Source organism: Danio rerio, chromosome 5 (assembly GCF_052040795.2).
Source record: "Danio rerio strain M-AB ecotype USA chromosome 5, GRCz13ab, whole genome shotgun sequence".
In the NCBI taxonomy this organism is placed as follows: domain Eukaryota; kingdom Metazoa; phylum Chordata; class Actinopteri; order Cypriniformes; family Danionidae; genus Danio; species Danio rerio.
Genome location: NC_141025.1, coordinates 63,877,489 through 63,898,456, shown reverse-complemented (window position 1 = coordinate 63,898,456; position 20,968 = coordinate 63,877,489). Strand labels below are relative to the sequence as shown.

At 32.3% G+C, this 20,968-nt stretch overlaps 2 protein-coding genes across 5 annotated transcripts in view; one reads left to right on the top strand and one right to left on the bottom strand.

Annotated features, from left to right (window-relative positions):
- Positions 1-6,160: 6,160 nt before the first annotated feature.
- Positions 6,161-9,794, bottom strand: LOC101882464 (uncharacterized). Its single transcript, XM_087254269.1, has 2 exons — positions 9,354-9,794; positions 6,161-8,141 (listed from the first exon to the last, which is right to left on the bottom strand). The coding sequence occupies exons 1-2, from the start codon at positions 9,778-9,780 to the stop codon at positions 7,123-7,125; spliced, it is 1,446 nt and encodes a 481-aa protein (XP_087110395.1). The 5' UTR covers positions 9,781-9,794; the 3' UTR covers positions 6,161-7,122.
- A 10,928-nt stretch (positions 9,795-20,722) lies between these two features.
- pisd (phosphatidylserine decarboxylase) overlaps positions 20,723-20,968 on the top strand; it is a 55,782-nt gene continuing 55,536 nt past the window's right edge. For all 4 annotated transcript variants that reach the window (XM_087251931.2, XM_087251933.2, XM_087251934.2 and 1 more), the window contains exon 1: positions 20,723-20,790. In XM_087251931.2, coding sequence (XP_087108057.1) covers positions 20,732-20,790 — 59 coding nt within the window. In that variant the 5' untranslated portion in view covers positions 20,723-20,731. The remainder of the gene's footprint in view (positions 20,791-20,968) is intronic.

The window sequence follows — 20,968 nt, the reverse complement described above, 5'->3', positions numbered from 1 at the left end:
TTTGGATTGATGTTTCTAACTAAATTTCAAAGACATTGTGTACACTAATACAAATTGGATTATATGATGTCATGTTTGCTTTAGTAGAAGATGGAATTGATTCATAAAGTACAACATATTTTATACAACTAATAATATTACTTGGAAAATACCATATTCATATCAAAAAATGGGCCAAAGCTAAGCCAATTTTTAAACATTTTATAAAGGAGATTAAACAATATGCTACGACACTATGTAACATTAGAAAAAGAAAAGCTAAAAAAAACATGAAGCATTATGTAAATTTCATTTTATTAAATAATTTTTATTATTATCTTACCTATTTTTTATGATATTTTCTGTTTTTGTAGGGTTCAGCCATTTGATAGTAAAAAGTTGCTTCCCTCTGAGTTTTATCTATATATTAAATATTATTAATTAAAAAATGTATGGTATTAATATACATGGGGTGTGACAGTGGGTATAGCACTGTCGCCTTACAGCAAGAGGATCGCTGGTTCGAGTCCCGACTGGGTTAGTTGGCATATCTGTGTGGAGTTCATTCATGTTCTCCCCATGTTCATGTGGGTTTCCTCCAGGTGCTCCGGTTTCCCCCACAAGTCCAAAGACATGCGCTTTAGTTGAATTGGGTAAATTTAATTGTCCGTAGTGTGTGTGTGTGTGTGTAAAGCTGCAGTCACACTAGAGTTTCTGTTGTGCGGCGCTGCGAAAAGGGGTGGGAATAAACAAAATTATTAGTCATTAAAAAAGTGAGCAATTGCTCCATGTTTTAAATTTCTGTCCAGAGAGGTCATGCTTTGATCCTCGGTTGGTCTCAAGTCAAGTGATGCGATTTCGCAGGTCAGAGTTCACCAAGCTTGAACTTTGAACCGCAACACCCTGCGAAACTTAACACATGACCCTGCGTTTCCGGTCTGACGCATTCGCAAGCGTATGAATACAAGTCTATGGGAGGAAAGGCCCAGTGTGACCGCAGCTTTACTGAGAGTGAATGGTTGTTTCTCGGTGATGGGTTGCAGCTGGAAGCACATCCGCATGTAAAACATATGTTGGATAAGTTGGCGGTTCATTCCACCAACTTATGGTATAACTGTTTTGGGGGATGAAATGTATAATATTTCATTCATTTATTTTATTTTCGGCTCAGTCCCTTTATTAATCAGGGGTCGCCACAGTAGAATGAACTGCTCAACTGGGAAACACTGCTTACTCTTGTTACCGGCGACAACAGCGATGGAAGGCTGTTATAATAGTTATTTTAAGGTTATAACAATGTAGTTATAACATTATAACAACGTAATTACATTGTTATAACATTATAAATATTATGTTAAAACATTGTAAGTACATTGTTTTAAAATATTCATTATAATATTATAACAATGTAATTATAATGGTATGGCATATAAAGTATATTGTTATAAATATAATGTTATAACAATAAAAATATAATGTAATAGCAAAATAATTACATTGTTACAACATTATAATGTCAAAACCATGTACTTACACTGTTAAAACATTGTAAGTACATTGTTTGAACATTGTAAGTACAATGTTATTACAAAGTAATTGTATTGTTATAACAATATTATAACAATTTAATTATAATGTTAAAACAGTATTGACAATATTGAAACAGTAATTATATTATAATGTTGTAATTACATTGTTATAACGTTGCAAGTAATAACATAGTATGTAGATTGTTATAACATAGTTATTATAATGTTATAACAATGCATTTATAACATCACAAAGTAATTACATTGCTATATTATTATAATTACTACATTAAAACATTGTAAGTACATTGTTATAACATTATATAATTGCATTACAACAATGCAAAGCAGTGTTAAAACAGTGTAATTACAATGTTATAACATAGTAAGTACGTTTCAACAATTTAATTACAATTTTACAACAGTAAATATAGTGTTATAACAATGTACTTATTTTGTTAAAAGTGTAGTTATGTTAAAACAGTAATAATGTTATAACATTGTAAGTACATTGTTAAAACATAGTAAGTATATTGTTATAACAGTAATTTTTAATTATAAGTATATTTACGTATAAATGCACAAATACTGTGCATGAAATATACAAAGAAACATTTACATTAATAAATTACATTAAAAAACATTGTAATTACATTGTTAAAACACCGTAATTATAATGTTATAGCAATCCAATTATAATAATATTGCAATGAAATTACAATGTACTTGCAATGTTAAAACCGTAATTAAAATGGTTAAAATACATTGTTAAAACATAGTAAGAAAAATTTTATTACATATTAATCATAATGTTATAACAATGTACTTACAATGTTAAAACCTTAATGATAATGTTAAAACATAATAAATATGTTATAACATTGTAATAACATTGGTAAAACGTAGTAAGTACATTGCTACTACAATTTAAGTACATTGTTAAAACAACGTAATTACAAAGTTATAACAATGTAATTACAATGTTATAACAAAGTAATTATAATGTAGTGACAGTGTAATTACATCCAAACTAAAAGTTTGTTATAACAAATTTACTGTGTATATTTACGCATAAATACACAAATACTGTACATAAAATTGTACATTGAAACATTTAGATTTATAACAACTATATTGGATGTAATGTAGTTACAATGTAATGACATAGTAAATACAATGTATCACAATTGCAATGTTATAACAGTAAATATAATGCTATAACAATGTATTTACAATGATAAAGCATAATTATAACGTTATAACATAGTAAAATACATTGTTATTACATAGTAATTATAATATTATAATGTAATTAGAACGGTTTAACAAAATTTTAGATTGTTATAAAATTGTTATAACATAACAATTATATTGTAATGACAATGCAATGAAATCTAAACATATCTACAAATTTGCTGCATAGTTACATATATATGCACAAATACTGTACACGAAATACACAAAGAAACATTTATAAAGTAAAACAAAAAAATTATTGTAATTACATTGTTATAACCCAGTTTTAACGTTATATTAATGTAATTACAATGTCATTACAATGTTATAACATTATAATTACTATGTTATAACATCGTAATTACATTATTGTTACATTAAACTTTTGGTCTGTATTGTATATTACTTAAAAAAAATCCTAATAAGAAAATACTTTCTAAACCTTTATTTAATGTTTAAAATGCAAATCCAATTAGATTTACTATATTTGGTAAACAAAGCAAGCCTCTCATATATCTACTAAAAGACAGAAGTATTACTTTACAAACTGCATTGTACATAAATCAGATGGTCATATGTCAAAAATGTTACTGTATGTAAAAACTGAATAAATATAGATGAACAAAGATTTACTCAAGTAAATAAACAGAATAAATAATGGGCTAAAAATTTGCTGAAAATCTGCGATTCCATGTGGGCCTACCTATTCCTTAGTTACAGCTGGATGTACAAATGCTTTGCGAAGATTTATTTCTCCTAGAGCTCAAATAGTACACATTAGATCAGATAATGGGACAAACTTCAACAGAGTGCCAACAGAGAATTAAAAAAGAGGCCATATCTGCATGGATTGACAAGCAAATTGGAATGGAGTTACTTCAAGTAGGGGTTCAAAAATAATCTAAAAAATAGCAATTATAACTATAACATAGTAAGTACATTGTTATAACATAGCTATTATATTGTTATGACAATGTAATTATAATATTATAGCAAAGTAAATACATTGTTATAACATTATAAATAGTTAAAACAACAGACTTGCATTTTTATAGCATTATGTTAGTACAGTGTTAAAACATAGTAAGTACAATGTTATTACAAAGTATATTGTTATAACAGTGTTATAACAATTTAATTATAATCCTATAACAATGTACTTACAATGTTAAAGCAGTAATTGTATTATAATGTTGTAATTACATTGCAAGTAAACTGTTATATAATAGTAAGTTTATTGTTATAACAATGTAATTATCACGTTATAACAAAGCAATTACATTGTTATAGCATTATAATTACTACATTAAAACATGTTGATTACAATGTTAACACTACAACAATGTAATGACAATGTTATAACATAGTAAGTACAATGTTATAACAACTTGACTACAATTTAACTTTAGTAAAAATGTTATAACAATGTACTTATATTTTTTTAAACTGTAGTTATGCTAAAACATAGTAATAAAGTTATAACATTGTAAGTACATTGTTAAAACATAGTAAGTACATTATTATAACATAGTAATTTGTAATTATAAGTATATTAACATATACATCCACAAATACTGTATATCAAATATACTAAGAAACATTTGCATTAATAAATTACAACATTAAAAACATTGCAATTACATTATTAAAACACAGTCATTATAATGGTATAGCAATGTATTTACAATGTTATAACAATGTATTTACAATGTTAAAACATTACAATTACACTGTTATGACATAGTAATTATAATGTTATAATATTAGAAGTACACTGTTATAACATAGTAAGTACATTGTTAAAACATGCTAGCTATGATATAACAATGTAATTACAATTTTAAAATGGTAATTAAGATGTTAAAACAGTAATTGTTAAAACATTGAAAGTACATTGTTATGACATAGCAAGTGCATTGTTATTTTTTATTATTATAAAAAATTTTGTTTTTTTTTTACAAAAAATCAAAACAGGTCGCACTACAACCATTATCTGCAGTCGCCTATATTATGAGGTCGCATATATTAATTTTCGGGCGCATATGCAATTTCACTAAATGCGGTGAAAATCCTACACGAGGTAAAAGTTTGGTTGTGGTGCTAACATGTTTACGCTCGGTGCTATAGTTAACTTAGTTCAATACGAACAAACTGAATAAACAAAGAGCACTGGACGCTCACTTACCAAATCTGTAGAGACAGGACAATCACCAGCAACTAGAGCCGCGTCGAAGACTACAAGCGAATCCGGATCTCAGCGTTTGCAGATGAGAACAGCTCTCAGGTAAACAATAATCCTCCTTAGACACGCAAGTTATTGTTGTTGAGCGTCGCGTACACTGTTAATCCACACGAGACTCTAAGCTCTCACAGAGAGAAAATGAAAACGAAACTTAACTGCAGCAAACTATAAAAGCAACACTTCACGCTTGTTTTGCCAACACAACGTGGCGTCTCTGTCGTCTAAACACGTTGACACTAATGAATATTAATGAAGTTGCACAATAGAGCGCGCTGATTGGTTTGAACCAAGCCTTACTCATGCATTAATGCATCATACTGTAAGACGTAATAAGACTCACTCTGGCACAGACGTCCAGTCTACACGCTGGAATACAAGCTATTATGTCATGACCGTGACGCAGCTTCAAAAATTCGTTTCAAACCGGAAGTATGAATTTGCTAGAAATAACGCAAAAACAACCAATTTACACTTTTTAGTGAAATATAGGTGTCCTAATAGTGTTTTTAGCAGTGTGGGACACATATACGACTGTCAACAGCTCAAAAAATGTGTTTTGGTGTTTCGTGACCCTTTAACGTTATAGACACACAGCTTTCTGATGCTACCTACTGAGTGCATCTAAGTTACAGAGAAATGCAAAGTTTTTTTTTCTTCTTCCATTCGTAGTGCCGTATCATACATTCCATTAAAGCTACACTGTTCCAGCAGTTCCTCGTATGCAATTTCTCGTTTTTCACAGGGGGCATGCATGAAATGTTCCTGACTGAAAGTGCCAAACGTCTATTTGTTTTGCCTCTATGAAAATCAGCGTGTGCCCAAACCTAAACTCACATTTTCATACAAAATCTTGCCTCCTTCCCTCCCCTGACCACTTTATCAGAGCTGGACACACCCACTTTCCTGACTTTTTCCAAACTAGAGGTGTGAAAACACCCTGCTAAAACAGGGTGGTTTTGTGGCCCTTTAACATTTTTTTTTACATTTAATAAATTCCACCTCGATGAACAGAATTTTCTTTAAAAAAAAAAAGTTTTTTATTAAAAAAAAAAACTGACCCCAACTGAACGGTAGCGTGTGTATATAGGGATGGGCAAAAATACATTGAAATGCATATTAACATACCAAATACCTCAATTTTACATGTATCAAAATAAACTACAGCAGCCATAAATGTATCAAAATAAAATGCTGTATTTTGAAAATACCACAAAATACTTTACAAGAGGGCAAGAAATTTATTCACAAAACCTTCCATCAATAGGCCTATTGGATCAATTCCTTCGCCATTAATCTGACTCAGTCAAGTAAACGTTTGACAGCAACAGCATTTCTCTGAGCAAGTTTAAGTCAGCTTTTCTGCCAACTTATTCACCTCTACTGTACATGAGGAGGTATTCATGAACCTGTATCTCTTTGATTTTAGTATAAATTTTGTACAAATATTATATAGAAAGTCCTGTCTGTTGGAGGTGCTGGAGGCCGATGTTACTGGCTGGTGAGCAGAAGGAGGTGTTGGCGGTTGATATTACTGATGCTGCATCCCAATTCGCATACTATCCGTCCTAAATAGTATTTGAACATAGAATTAGTATTAGTCCCAAATCTTAGTATGTTGAAGAGTAAGCCAAAATTTTCTAGAAGGTTTACTACTTCGGGTAAAAATTTAAGTGTAGAATCGTTCATACTTTAACCGCTGATGTTGTGCACTGGATGTGAATTTGATTGGAACTACAAACGTGGTTGAAAAGTGTAAATTAACTACAAACATGGTGGATGCGAGAGACCAAAAAATGGGTAGAGAAGCTTCGGTAAAGATGTTTGTATGACTGTTAATTAATATCTAGTGGTGAAAATATTTAAATTCCAAATATTTTAATGGCTGCTTCTCCAATAAGGTAGGAAATTAAATGTGAAAGAAATGTGGATGATGTGTGGATGATTGACACAGGGCTCATAACTAAGCAAAACCACGATCTGTTAACGAGGTAGTAGTATATCCCAAAGCTCGCATTTTATTCTGTTACACACTCAAAATTATATATTTTTCCTTCACACAAAAAAGTACATACTTTTACGGCGTAGTAGAAGTCTGCGAATTGGGATGAAGCAATCGTTTTCGCTCTTTCCAATATTTTATCTTTCCAATATTTTAAGATCTAAAGGTCCCTGATAATTTGCCATCATGCAACAACAAGACCACATCTGATTGACAGTGTCTGCTAAAGTGAGTGGAACAGGGGAATCCCAAATGTGGTACTCTTTAACTCGTCTGATTGCACGTTCAACAAGTATGCTGAGGCTGGCAATGGCCTGGATTCTCTCAGTTTCTGCACTGCTAAACTGATCACAGTGCTTGAAAGGGGGGATGATTAATTTTGCCTTAACATCCTCCAACAACTTCTGAATGAGGAAACCTTTATCTGCAATCACCTCGTCACCTGGTTCCAGTAAGCCCAAGATTCCTGACTGCTTTGTCAACTCCTTGTTTGAAATGGAGCTAGCGAACAGCTTTGATATAAATGTGATTGCACCACAGGGTGCCACCCCAATTAAACCCTTGAAGGTGGTATGGGGCTTGTAGGCTGAGAATGTTTCAGAGTGGAGGGTAATTGCCTCTGGGCACTCACATCTTAATTCTGTGCAGTCAATAATGACCCTCACATTTGGGCAGTCCCGCTGAAATTTCACAGGCATTGTCCATCGCACCTGCTCTTTAGTCATCCAGATTTGAATTGATCCCAACACAAAGGATAAATAGTTTGACCATGTTATTACAATGCGATTCACTGTAGAAGTGCTCACTTGAAATATCTCAGCCAAAACTCTCTCTTTAAGACCAACAGCAACACACAGACAAAACATGAAAAACTCATCAATGAGCTGCATCTTGCGCTTAGGGCTTGGTATCACAACCTCCTTCTCTGCAGTTGAATTTCCAATCTTTTCGGCTTTGGACCAGTACTCAATATTGGATGCAGATGGCTCAACAGATCTCCAAAAAACAAAAAAGATGTTTTTGTTTGGAAACCTCGTGAAGTACTTGAAGTCTTCATCAGACACGCACCATCTATCTAGCAGCGCTCGAGAAATGGTAAGGCTTGCGACCAGTTCCTCCAGCTCCTTTATTTTCTCCAGTGCCTCATCAAGAGCACCTAATTAAAAGAGAAAAAAAGTGTATTGTAAAACAGAAAATATTTATTATTGGAAGCTTGGTAGATTACCATTACGGTTTTGTGCAATTAAACAAATCACAACATCACTTTAAATTCTTAATTCAATAATTGTATTGAAACTGTTTATTGCACAACTTAATAACTAATTATCTTTGCTTTCCCCCATCAGTGTACATGAATATTCCATAACATTCAGCAAATTTTGCATGTCTCCTTAAATCAGCTGTCCACACCAATTTGGCAATTCTGTCATAATTTACTAATTTACATAATTTAATCTGTTACCCTCAAGCTGTTTCAAGCCTGTAATCATTTATTTATTCGTCTGTTCACTTCAAAAGAGTTGGGTCATTTGAATGTCAGCAGGTTAAACAAATAGACACAGAACACAAATTTACTACTAAACTTGATGAAATACTGACATTCTTTCAAAAATGCCTTTGTGAACAAACTGGGTCTGAGTAAATAATGACAACTCTAATTTTGTACTGTCCCTTTAAACAAAAATAACATTAAATGATTCAGGTAGTTAAATCATAAGAGAATAGTGTTTTGGAAAAAATGCCAGAAATGGGGAATTTTGGGTAGTTTAAACCAGAACTGATGATAATAATTAAGTTATAAGTGGGAATAAAATGTACTGTTCGTATGAACAGTATTTTATGCCACTGGCCAGTCCTCTGGATCAGAGAGTACTATCGAGCACCTCTGTAGATGTTACTCTCTGGTTTAGGAAAGGCTTTCCTCTCCACATCAGCCATCAGTCCCCAGTGTAAGAGTTTTCTCATCAGCAGGCGACATTGTAAACATGCAAAGACCTTAACTTGTCCCAGGAAGTTTTTAAAAAAGCAATTTACTTCTGGCAAAAAAATATTTTATAGTACATTTCATTTATTTATTTTTTGCAAAAGTATCAACAAAAATGAGCAGCATTTAGGGAAAAAATAAAAGGGCACTTTATCTTAAATATGTTTCATAAAACTTTGATAACAAGTCGTGACTAAATCGTGAGATTAGAATCGGGTCCAATCGTGAGTTGTTAACTTGCATTCCGAGTACACAACATAACTATGCTCGTACTTGCATATAGCTAACATATATACTTTGTTTAATTAACAGTTAATTGCAGTGATATCTTTGTTGACAGTGGTCTCTTTTATTTATTGTACTGTATTTACGTGCTGCACTCACCCGGAGGAGGGCGGCTGTTGTAATCGTGCTCCTGCCCAGGCAGCGCCACATCAACACACTCCATTTCAACGGGTTCCTCCTCCTGCTTATAACAGACTGTACTTTCTGCCGTCCTGGTCTGGTGTGATTTAACTTCTCCCCAGTTGTTCCATGAAAACCGGGAAGGCACCGCCTGTGGTGTAAGAAATTTACGGCCGGACTGTGGATGGACGCGAACTTCATCCTCCGTGAAATGCATCGCGCACACAAAACTGCTGCCCTTCCTCACAGTAAATTCCACCCCCTCATCTCTCCGAATAGCGCAAAGCCAACGCCTCTTAATACTTTCATCGCTTGGAAAGCTATGAAACGACAAATACGGCTGTTTCTTTTTCGAATTAGAACAAAAAGGTACACTGCAAGACTGGCTGCTCTTTGTCTCCGCCATTGCACTTTGCTTCTAACGGAACAAAGTTTTCCCTACTTCCGGTATTGGTCGCCATTTTGTAAAATACCCGTATAGCCGTAGATATATACACTAGATAGGGACCCTGAGCATACGTCAATGGCGCCGCCACATTGGTACAGTGCTCCCAAGACAAATATCAGTCAACCGCACCACTAGTCAAGACATGTGTTACTACGTGAAGATGCTGGATTATAGCGCTGTCCAGTAACGAGCAAACAAAGAAAACAAAGCACAAAGGAAGAACATTTCATTGGTAAGATTTAGTTTTTAATGTTTTTGTATGTCACGAACTTTAGTGCTCAACAGGTAACGTTATTGATATACAGTCAATTACTGCATTCACCATAAGGCAGAGCAGAAACTCGCACTAAACACTCGGCTTATGCTAGTTTTGTTGAACAAAATCAGCAAACAATGCAAAAGAAATATGACAACAAGGTGCTGCAGTGCCAGAATGAGCACTTCTTCAGTCAGCTTATGAAGAAGTCCTTCATAACGGAGATTCATTCACAAACGAATCGCTCCCTCCGTCAGTATAAGAAGTAAAAGCAGGAGAGGAGGTGTGTTTCAGGACATGATTAGATCAGATTTAACAGGGAGGGTGGATATTACATTTAAATACACACAAACTCAAGCTTTTTGTCAGGAATGTAAAATTAACGTTATAATTTTCGTAATTAAAAATAATTGCACCCTGACATCTGGAAAAACCCCCGATCGTAGATATATGTGTATATGTGTATGTCTCTAGCTCTGGATGACCACAGTCCTCCACTGCAGCTTGGTCCCGCATTCATTTCAAAGGTGCGCTACCCTGTACTAAAACGGCGGCTCTATTGACGCATTCCTTCCATTAGACAACAACAGGGTAGGCGCCATCTAATGTAAATATATCTATGCCGTATAGCGAACTCAACATGCATAATTAACTTAAATAATTGTAAAAAAAAATGTGAAAATCAATTATTTTTATGAACGTTATCTTAATAAATGGTGCAGAAAAAAGACTAAGGAATACAGGAACTTTGGTAATAGGTTGTTTGCAGTCACGTGGTTCTGGTGACGCGCAACATTCAGATGGGGGCAGGAAGTAAACTGAATGGGAGACTGTTGTCTGATAGTGAAAAGGTTGAATTTACCCATTATCAAAATAAATTAGATGAAATCTATCAGAAAAAAACAGAGGGAGCATTTATTAGATCACGGAAAAGATGGTTGGAAGAAGGTGAGCAGAATTCTTCTCATTTTTTTAGATTGGAAAAGCAACAACAGCAAAAAAATCTAATTGAAAAACTTATAATTAATAAATCAATATGTGAAGATCAGAAGACTATTGCTAATTTTTGTACTAAGTTTTATAATGATTTGTACACCTCTAAATTTAATAAACAAAATGCTTTAGATTTTTTCGAAACATTATCTTGTGTAAAAAAATTGGAGAATGCTGATCAGGCTTTTTCTGAGGCTCCAATCACATTAACAGAAGTTGAAGAAGCAATTAAATCATTAAAACGGAATAAATCTCCTGACACTGATGGTTTCATTTCAGAATTTTACCATATGTTTAGTAAAAATATTGCTCCCTTCTTGTTAAGTGTTTATAAGGAAAGTACAGATAACTCTTTTCTCCCACCCACTTTATGCCAAGGTTTGATTACGCTAATCCCCAAACCACATAAAGATCGACATTTATTAGATAATTGGCGTCCAATAACTTTGTTGAACAACGACTACAAAATAATTGCTATAGTTTTAGCTAAAAGATTAAAAGTCATTTTACCTTCTATTATTGATGAAACTCAGTCAGGCTTTATGCCAAATAGACATATATCTAATAACATAAGATTAATTTGAGATATCCTAGACTATTCTGATATGATTGATGGAGACAGTTTCATATTTTTTTTGGATTATTATAAAGCCTTTGACACTTTAGAACATGGTTTTTTATTTCAAGCGCTTAAAGAAATTGGGTTTGGTGTTACTTTTTGTAAAATGATTAAAATGTTATATAAAAACATTAGTAGCTCTATTAAATTAAGCAGTGGTACTTTTCCAAGATTTTTTTTACATCGTGGAGTAAGGCAGGGATGCCCAGTATCACCTTATTTGTTTTTAATTGCAGTACAGTTTCTTAATTTACATATCAAAAGGAGTAATTTAAAAGGAATTACTATTGGAAGTACAGAGTTGATTATAAGTCAACTAGCAGATGACACAACATTGTTTTTAAAAGATTCATCTCAAGTGGCGGCTGCATTAAATACTCTACAAACATTTTCCAATGCATCTGGTTTAAATCTTAATTTAAATAAATGTGAATTACTTCCCATTAAAAATTGTGGTGTTTCCTCAATTTGTGGAGTAGCTGTTAAAAACTCAGTATCTTACCTTGGCATAAATATAACTAACGATAAAGATAGATGTGATGCTAACTTTAATCCAGTTGTTGCAAAAACTAAAAGAAAATTGAATAGTTGGCTTCAAAGAGATCTGTCTATTAAAGGAAGAATTTTGCTCACCAAAGCAGAGGGCCTGTCTCGTCTTTCTTATGCAGCTCAATCTCTGTACGTAGATAAGCCTACATGCAAACTAATTGATAAAACTTTAACAGACTTTGTCTGGAAAAATAAATGCCACTATATGAAAAAGACTGTTATAATAAATTCGTATAATAAAGGAGGTCTTAACTGTATTGATTTCTGCTCTTCAAATTATACTTTCAAAATTAATTGGCTTAACCAGTATCTACATAAAGAAGACTCAATTTGGAATATTTTCCCAAAACAGGTATTTTCTGTTGTTGGAGGCATTAAGTTCTTATTGATGTGTAATTATAATATAACCAAAATTCCTGTGAAACTTTCAAATTTCCATCAACAAGTACTTCTGGCCTGGACTTTAATTTATAAACATAATTTTACTCCACACACATTTTCTATTTGGAATAACCAAAATATTTTATATAAAAATAAATCTTTGTTTTTCAGTGATTGGTTTAACAATGGTTTGCTTTTAGTTAGTCAGTTATTTAACAACAGAGGTTTTTTAATGAATTACTTTGAATTTATTTCCGCGTATAACATACCAGTAAGTCCAAAAAATTTCGCCATTGTTATGGGAGCTATAACATCAGGAATTACTATGCTCTTTAGAAGTAGCATTCATCTCACTCCTAAAAAAGTGTCCCTTTCTGATCCGACAGAAACATTTGTGGGTAAAATTTGTTTTTCAAACAAAAAAGATAGAAATTACAAAATTAGATCTCTTTTTATTGAAAAAGTTGCTACATTGTCCCCTGTAATCTCTTATTGGAATAATATCTATAGAGATTTGATATGGGAAAAATTAGGGTCTTTGCAACAAAAATATTTTCTCACCAACAAAGTCAAAGAGGTGTCTTTTAAATTGATCAACAAATTTTATCCTATAAAACAATTTTTGAAAAAGTTTAATTCTAATATTGATGTAAAATGTTCATTTTGTCAATTTCATACTGAAACTGTTTTTCATTTATTTTGGGAGTGTAATTATGCTGTACAATTTTGGAAACATATTGGATTATTTATTAATTATAATATACAACAAGATGTTTCTGTTACTTTTAAAGAATTTTTTTTTTTTTGGTTTTTATGAATCTGCCCCTACTAAGAGAAATGCTTGTTTTGTTATAAATTTAATTTATTTTCTTTGTAAATTCCATATCCACAAATGCAAATTTACTAATACTAAACCATATTTTCCTGTGTTTTTGCAAGAATTTAGTCATTATATACAATTAATTTAATTATCTAAAAATAAGAAAGCAAACAGAACTTTTTCATTTTGTAATGACTTTAATTTATGTACTGTTGTTGATTCTTAAATGTCTTACCCTCAAGTTTATATCATGTTCTTTATTCTTTTTTTTCTGTCTTTCTCTCTCGTATCTCTTTTTCATTGACAATGTAATTCATATTCTGCATTGTAAACAAATATTGCTACAAACTTGTCAACTGTTTTTTTGCAAAAAAAAAAAAAAAATAAATAAATAAATAAATAAATAAATAAATAAACTGAATGGGACACAGGGGAAGTCCGTATTTTTGCTATTTATACCACATTTCAAAGGATACACACACACACACACACACACACACTAGACTATAGATAATTGCAATAAAAGTGTAGTAGTAATTATATTGCTACTTTAGTACAACACAACTGTAGTGATAAACAAATTATTCAATAGGCTTCAGTTTTCTTCGCTATAATTCTTCGCCAAGCTGGCCTAGTTCCTAGTGAACTGGCCTAGTTCCTTATTTATAAGGGGTCACCTTAGCGGAATTAACTGCCAACTATTTGGCAAATGTTTCACGCAGCAGATAGCCCTCCAGCCTCAACTCAATACTGGGAAACACCAATACTCTTTTTCATTCATGGACACACTCATAGACACTCATACACTATGCAAACTTCTCTTATTAATGTTTTTAGTGGTTCATTAGCGCCATCTACTGGCAGAGAATGATTTAGCATTTATCAGTTTGTAAGACTTTCTTATAATGTAAGACTTTTATAAGAGTTTTTCCAGAAGAAAATATATTATCAGACATACTGTAAAAATGTCCTTGATCTGTTTAACATCATTTGGGAAAGATCTAAAAAAAAAAAAATCAAAAAAGGAAAAAAAAGTCTAATCAAAGGGGGACTATATATATATATATATATATATATATATATATATATATATATATATATATATATATATCACACACACGCACAGTAGAAGTCAGAATAATTGCCCCCTGTTTATTTTTTATTTTCTTAAATTTTTGTTTACGGAGAGATTTTTTTTTCCAGCACATTTCTAAAAATAAAAGTTTTAAAAACTCATCTCTATTAATTGATTTATTTTATCTTTGTCATGATGACAGTAAATAATATTTGACTAGATATTTTTCAAGACACTTCTGTACAGCTTAAATTGACATTTAAAGGCTTAACTAGGTTAATTAGGTTAACCAGGCAGAATTAGGCAAGTTATTGTATAAAGATGGTTTGTTCTGTAAGCTATTGAAAAAAAAAATAATTTAAATAAAATAAAAAAAAATAAAAAAAAAAAAAAATATATATATATATATATATATATATATATATATATATATATATATATATTTTTTATATATATATATATATATATATATATATATATATATATATATATATATATATATATATATATATATATATATATATATCCTAAAGGGGCTAATAATATTGACCTTAAAATGGCTTTTAAAAAAATAAAAAAACTGACTTTCAAAGAAAAAATATTATCAGACATACTGTGAAAATTTCCTTGCTCTGTTAAACATTATTTGGAAAATATTTTAAAAAGAAAAAAACACAAATTGTATTCATTTATTGTATTTTAAAAATTCTATTTAACAACTGGGTTAAATTATGTATATAATATTTATATATTTCATGGTTAAAATTTTAAGCACTTATTGTCTAAGCTTCAGCAAAATCCGTGTTATGACCAGCAGAGGGCCCTCTTCTTCTTTAAAATAATTGTCTAAATTAAATGATTCACATTTAAATGTAGAATTAATCTAAAATCACAGAAAGTTCTATCAGTATTGAATATTGTCTTTGAAACCAGTCAACAGTGAGTTTCTATATGAAAGTCTAATTCACAGTGTAAGTAATGATAAATATACTGTTTTGATTTTATTAGCTCAATGATACAGTCCCTGACAAAAGTCTTGTTGCTTATCTATTTTGTAGAAACACCTGCTATTAACCGGACTTTTAATTGATCAATTGGTGTTAGAAAGAGCTCATATGAAAAGCTAAAACCCTCCCAAATTATGTTTAATGCATTGAAATAAATTAGTTTAACTGAAACAAGATTTATCATTTAAACAAAACAGAAAAGTCAAATTTTGGCAAGACAAAAGTTCTGTCGCCTATACGAAAATTAAACAAATTTACTGCAAATACAAAAATATGTCAGCAAATTAGGTAGTGGTGCTGTGAGATCTACATTTGATATCTTGTATGACTTCCATGAGTTTGAAGAACTGAATCCATGCGGTTAGGCAAGGATTCATACAATTTATTGATGAAGTCATCAGGAATAGCAAAGAAAGCAGTCTTGCATGCCTCCCAGAGTTCATCACTATTCTTTGGTTTCGTGTTCCATGCTTCCTCTTTCATCCTACCCCACATATGCTCAATGATATTCATGTCTGGTGACTGGGCTGGCCAATCCTGGAGCATCTTGATCTTCTTCGCCTTGAGGTACTTTGATGTGGAGATGGAAGTATGTGATGGAGCACCATCCTGCTGCAGAATTTGGCCTTTTTTATGGTTGGGAATATAAGAGGTAGCTAAGATTTCTTGGTATTTTAGACTATTGATGTGGCCTTCCACCCTGCAGATCTCTCGCACACCCCCATACTGGATGTAACCCCAGATCATGATTTTTCCACCACCAAACTTCACTGTTTTCTGGGTGAATCTTGGATCCATGCGGGTTCCAGTAGGTCTCCTGCAATATTTGCGGCGACTGTGGTGTAATTCAACAGAAGATTTATGTGAAAAATCCACCTTCTGCCACTTTTCCATTGTCGATCCATTTAGCCGGCAGTGAGCCTTGGCAAATGTCACAGTTTTTCAATTGTCTTTTGTTTAGTGCTGGTTTCTGGGCACTGATTCGGCCATGGAGGCCATTTCGAGACAGAATCCGACAAACTGTTCTGGTTGACACAGGGACTTCAGGTGACCAGGTCTCGTGGAGCTGTGCGGCAGTGGAAAATGGGCTGGCCTTGGATTTTCGAGCCAACAAACGGTCCCCTCGAGCAGTCGTCTTGCGGGGTCTGCCTGACCTGGGCTTGTCAAAAACATCTCCAGTCTCTTCAAGTCTTTTTTTTATCCTCTGTGCTTGGAACTGAGACACTTCAAAGGTGTCTGCCACATCAGCAGTGGATCTGGTTTTCAGCCTCTTGATAATCAAGACTTTAGTCTCAGGGTGAATCTCAGGCATGTTTGCAGAGGTCATGTTGCAGTTGATGTGAAGGTCTAGTGTACTGGGGTTCTTTTTATACACACCTGAGACCTAATTGATTCATTATTAGTCACAGGTGAAGCTCATATGACAAGGCGACAACACTTATGTCTTCGCAAAAATGGACTCAGTGGGCTTTACAAAGCTGGGAATATTAGAATACTTTTTGACAGTTTCGTTTTGCACTGAAACATTATTACAAAAGCTGTTGGGATTAAAATGTGCCATTTTTTGTAAAGAAATCTTGATTAGAAATATATTGCAGTGACACTTCAAGTCAATTTGTACACAAGCGACAAGACTTTTGTCAGGGACTGTACACATTTCTTAAAGAAACTGTTTTGTTTTACAGCATTAAGAAAACCATAATTGACCAAATAGGCAACCCAAATAGTGCAAATATTTCTATGGCATACATTTGAACTTTATCAAATGAAATGAGTGTAGTGAACTCAAAATTTACTGAACGCTAATTCTACTCATTTGAAAAGAGTTTTGAACTCAGTGTTGAAGGTAATAAGGTAATTAAATAAATACCAATAGAGTAAGTTTACAGTACTCATATAGGTTAGTTTTTTACTCAAATGGTTTGTAGTAATTGGTTTCCACAAGCAGTTTGAGTTGTCATAACTTATCTGGTTTTACAGTACTCAGTTGGTTTGAGTTCTCTTCATTTATTGGCTTTTACTGTGCTCAAATTACTTTATTTACGCAAGCGGAGTAAGTTCCCAGTACTCATTAGGATTAGTTTTTTAACTTAAATGGTTTGTTCCAATCGGTTTCCTTAAATGGTTTGAGTTACCTGAACTTATTTGGTTTTACAGTGTACCATCTTTACTCTAGACATGTCAACCATAACGGTTGGAGAAGCACTTTTTAAAACCTTAAAATAGTTTTTACCCAAAAATAAAAATGTACTCCTTTTTTCATTTAACAAAAAGAAGATATTTAAAAAAAATGGTTTGAAAATGAAAAACTGGTTATTATCGACTTTTATTTATTTGTTATACCTAAAGATGTCAGTGTTTACTAGTTTCCAACATTCATAAGTATATCTTCTTTTGTGTTCAACAAAAGAAAGAATCTCAAAAAGGTTTACAACCACTTGATGAAGAATGCATGGTGTATACATTTAAAATTTTTTTTGTAAACAGTCCCTTTAAGATAGCAAGCTTCATTATTTCTTAATAATTTGTCCTTTTTTTTAGTTGTTGTTGTTGCTAATGTTCTATTTATTTGTTTGTTTGTTTGTTTATTTATTTATTTATTTATTGCCATTACATTGTTTTACAATGTTCTAAACCAGACAAACACTGATAATAATGCAATAAAAGAGTTTATTAATGAACTGTAAATACTGAATAGTGAATAATAAATAATAATAATAATAAATACGCAATAGTAAATAATGAATACTGTAAACGTATAATAAAAGACAAAATAACAGCACCATTTTAACAAACAGCCTCTTTATAGCACAGTTTTTTGTTAAACTTTTAAAAGTTTTATGCCAACATGACATAAATTGGACATAAGTTGCTGAAGGGCACAATGGTAAAACAGAATGACTTTTTTTATTATTATGACATGTTCGCTATGGACGTTCTTCTTCTGGGACAACCTTGGTCTCAGTAGTTCTCCAGGTGGGATGAATAAATCTCCAGGTTCTGCTGACGTCTGTGTTTTTCGCAGGAGCTGTAAAGTCTAAAGTTGCATACTGTGCGTTTTCTTTGCCGGCCACATTTTCAGACTGCAGAACGTAATGTACACCATCCTCGTTCTGTTTTTGTTTTTATTGACCTGTCACACTCATACACATGAACATCATCAGCATGGGCCTGCTGTGGGAAAGAAGATGTAGTCACAAAAATATTTACATACTGTATGTTTAAATAAAAGCAAAACGTTGTTGTGTCCTGTTCATTTAACAAAGCTGATTGGAAGGAACTGCAGGTGGAGCTGCAATAAAGACGTACATTGTTAAATGAAAATCAACATCACAGCAGTTGGATAATTAATGTACCCTTTTATCTATTAATTATAGTCTTCAGCCAGATAGTACGTTTAGACACTGATGGTAAATGTTACTTAGACTTTTTTTTTAATATGGGTATCTAATTATTAGCAATAAATAAATCTAACTTATGAAGTAATCTAATCTTTTGAAGAAATAGTGTGTAATAAATGCTCATTTCTATGTATCTCACATATGAACTGTCTATAATAATAATGACTAGGGCCATTTTTTGCTATTTCTGCTGAGAATTTTGTTTAAAAAAATGGTCAAATCCGGAATTATTTTGTTAGTATTGTAACTAAAAACGTAATATATGAAATAAAAATATATAATTTTTTAAACTTTTATTTAATGTTTACGATGCAAATTCATCTAGAGCCACTTGCTTTGTCTCTCATATAATTTATCTACTAAAAGACAGAAAATATTTATTTACAAACTATATTGTAAATGAAACATATGAACACTTTCATATTAGTCAGTATTATTATGAATGTAATATTAGTCGTAATTAATTAGAAAATATAAATATATAAATATAAATTTACACAAATAGATAAATAGACTCAATTATGGGCCAAAAATCAGGAGATTTCTGTGCACACAGATTCTGTGTGGGCCTAAAAATGACTAGTTTTTGTCAATAAAGTACTGTACTACATTCAATTCCCACAGACATCTACAGGGATATTCTTTTCATAATTGCAGCCTGATTTTGTGACCAATTTTGTGCAATATTTAAGGGTGGTCTACTACGATATCATATTTAAAATTTTAGTTGATGTGTAATGTAGCTGTGTGAACATAAACAAGACGCTCAGAGTTCAATGCAAAGAGAGACATTGGCTTTTACACAGTTAGTTTAGCAAAAAAAATAAAAAATAAAAATACATCCGGGTAATTCGTGTCATAAACCCTTCAGCATAGCTGTGAAACAAAAATCAAAGTAAATGTTAAGAAAATGTTAATGAGATTTGACAACTTAATAAAAATTTTTATAATAGCTATTAATTTTAATAAGGGTTTGCTATGTAAGTTTTTGCTAATGTATTGGCTGGTAATGTGTACTATTTATTTTTTCCTTTTTTGGGGGGTGGGGGGGTAACCCTTATTAGTGTAGGCATATCCATAATGTTTTCACATCCCAATGTTGACAGGTGCTTCAGGTTACATACATTTACCCTGCTGAAGGAAGTGGCGTAGCCAGAGGAGTTGTAATGTTATAACAGAGATGCGACACGGAGCTGATATGAACATTTATGTTAGTTGACCAATCAGAATTTCTTGTGGGTGGGTCTTCAGAGGAACCGAGAAATATGACAGTCCTTTTTATGTTACCTAAGTAGCTGTATATAATCAAAGTAGGATATATAAAAAAATTACGTGATTTTCTACTAATAAAGCATGAGCACACACTGTTTTGCATCTTATAAACACAACCAAAAAATACACTATGGACCACCCCTTTAAATTCTTGTGTTTTTACTTTGAAAACACACAAATAAAGTAAATAATTTAAAAAAATACATAAATAAAAGTGTAGGTGTGCTTACTTTTCTTTTTACATTTATTTTTTTTAATACATTTAATAAGCTGCAATCTTACAAGCAGATCTCTCTGAAATATATAATACTGGACAGTCAGTCTCTCTGTAGACAAACATATGCAACATAAAAACATTAAAATATGACAGATGTTAAATAAATAAACTGTAAGTAATGAATATCAATTTACATTTTTTATTTATTTATTTTCAGCAAATATGTGGCTGTGATCAGGAATCCTCCCTTCCTTTAGGAGGCGTCAGTGTGTCCGTGAGAACGAGAACGCAGAAGAAACTCTTGCCGCATATAAGCAACATGGCAGCGCTCGTACGCAGAGTGTTAATCGCCCACCTGGCAGCGACGAGAAACACCAGGTAAATCTGGCATATTAGTTCGAGATTTTGTGAAAGAATCTAACGATGCATTACACCCGACCTTTGTCGATAAGTCTACATGAGTTGGCTTTATAATGGCAAGCCCATTAAGACAGACCCATCTGATCTCAGAGCTGGCACAAGTACAAGTGACCTTACAGACCGTAATGCCAGCAGT

What these genes read in the sequence shown, in the direction of transcription:
- LOC101882464 (XM_087254269.1), bottom strand. Translation starts at nt 9,780, where the DNA reads ATGGCGGAGACAAAGAGCAGCCAGTCTTGCAGTGTACCTTTTTGTTCT. An exon ending in CAACAGCCGCCCTCCTCCGG is followed by an intron (nt 8,142 to 9,353) that starts GTGAGTGCAGCA and finishes TCTTTTAATTAG; the next exon opens with GTGCTCTTGATGAGGCACTG.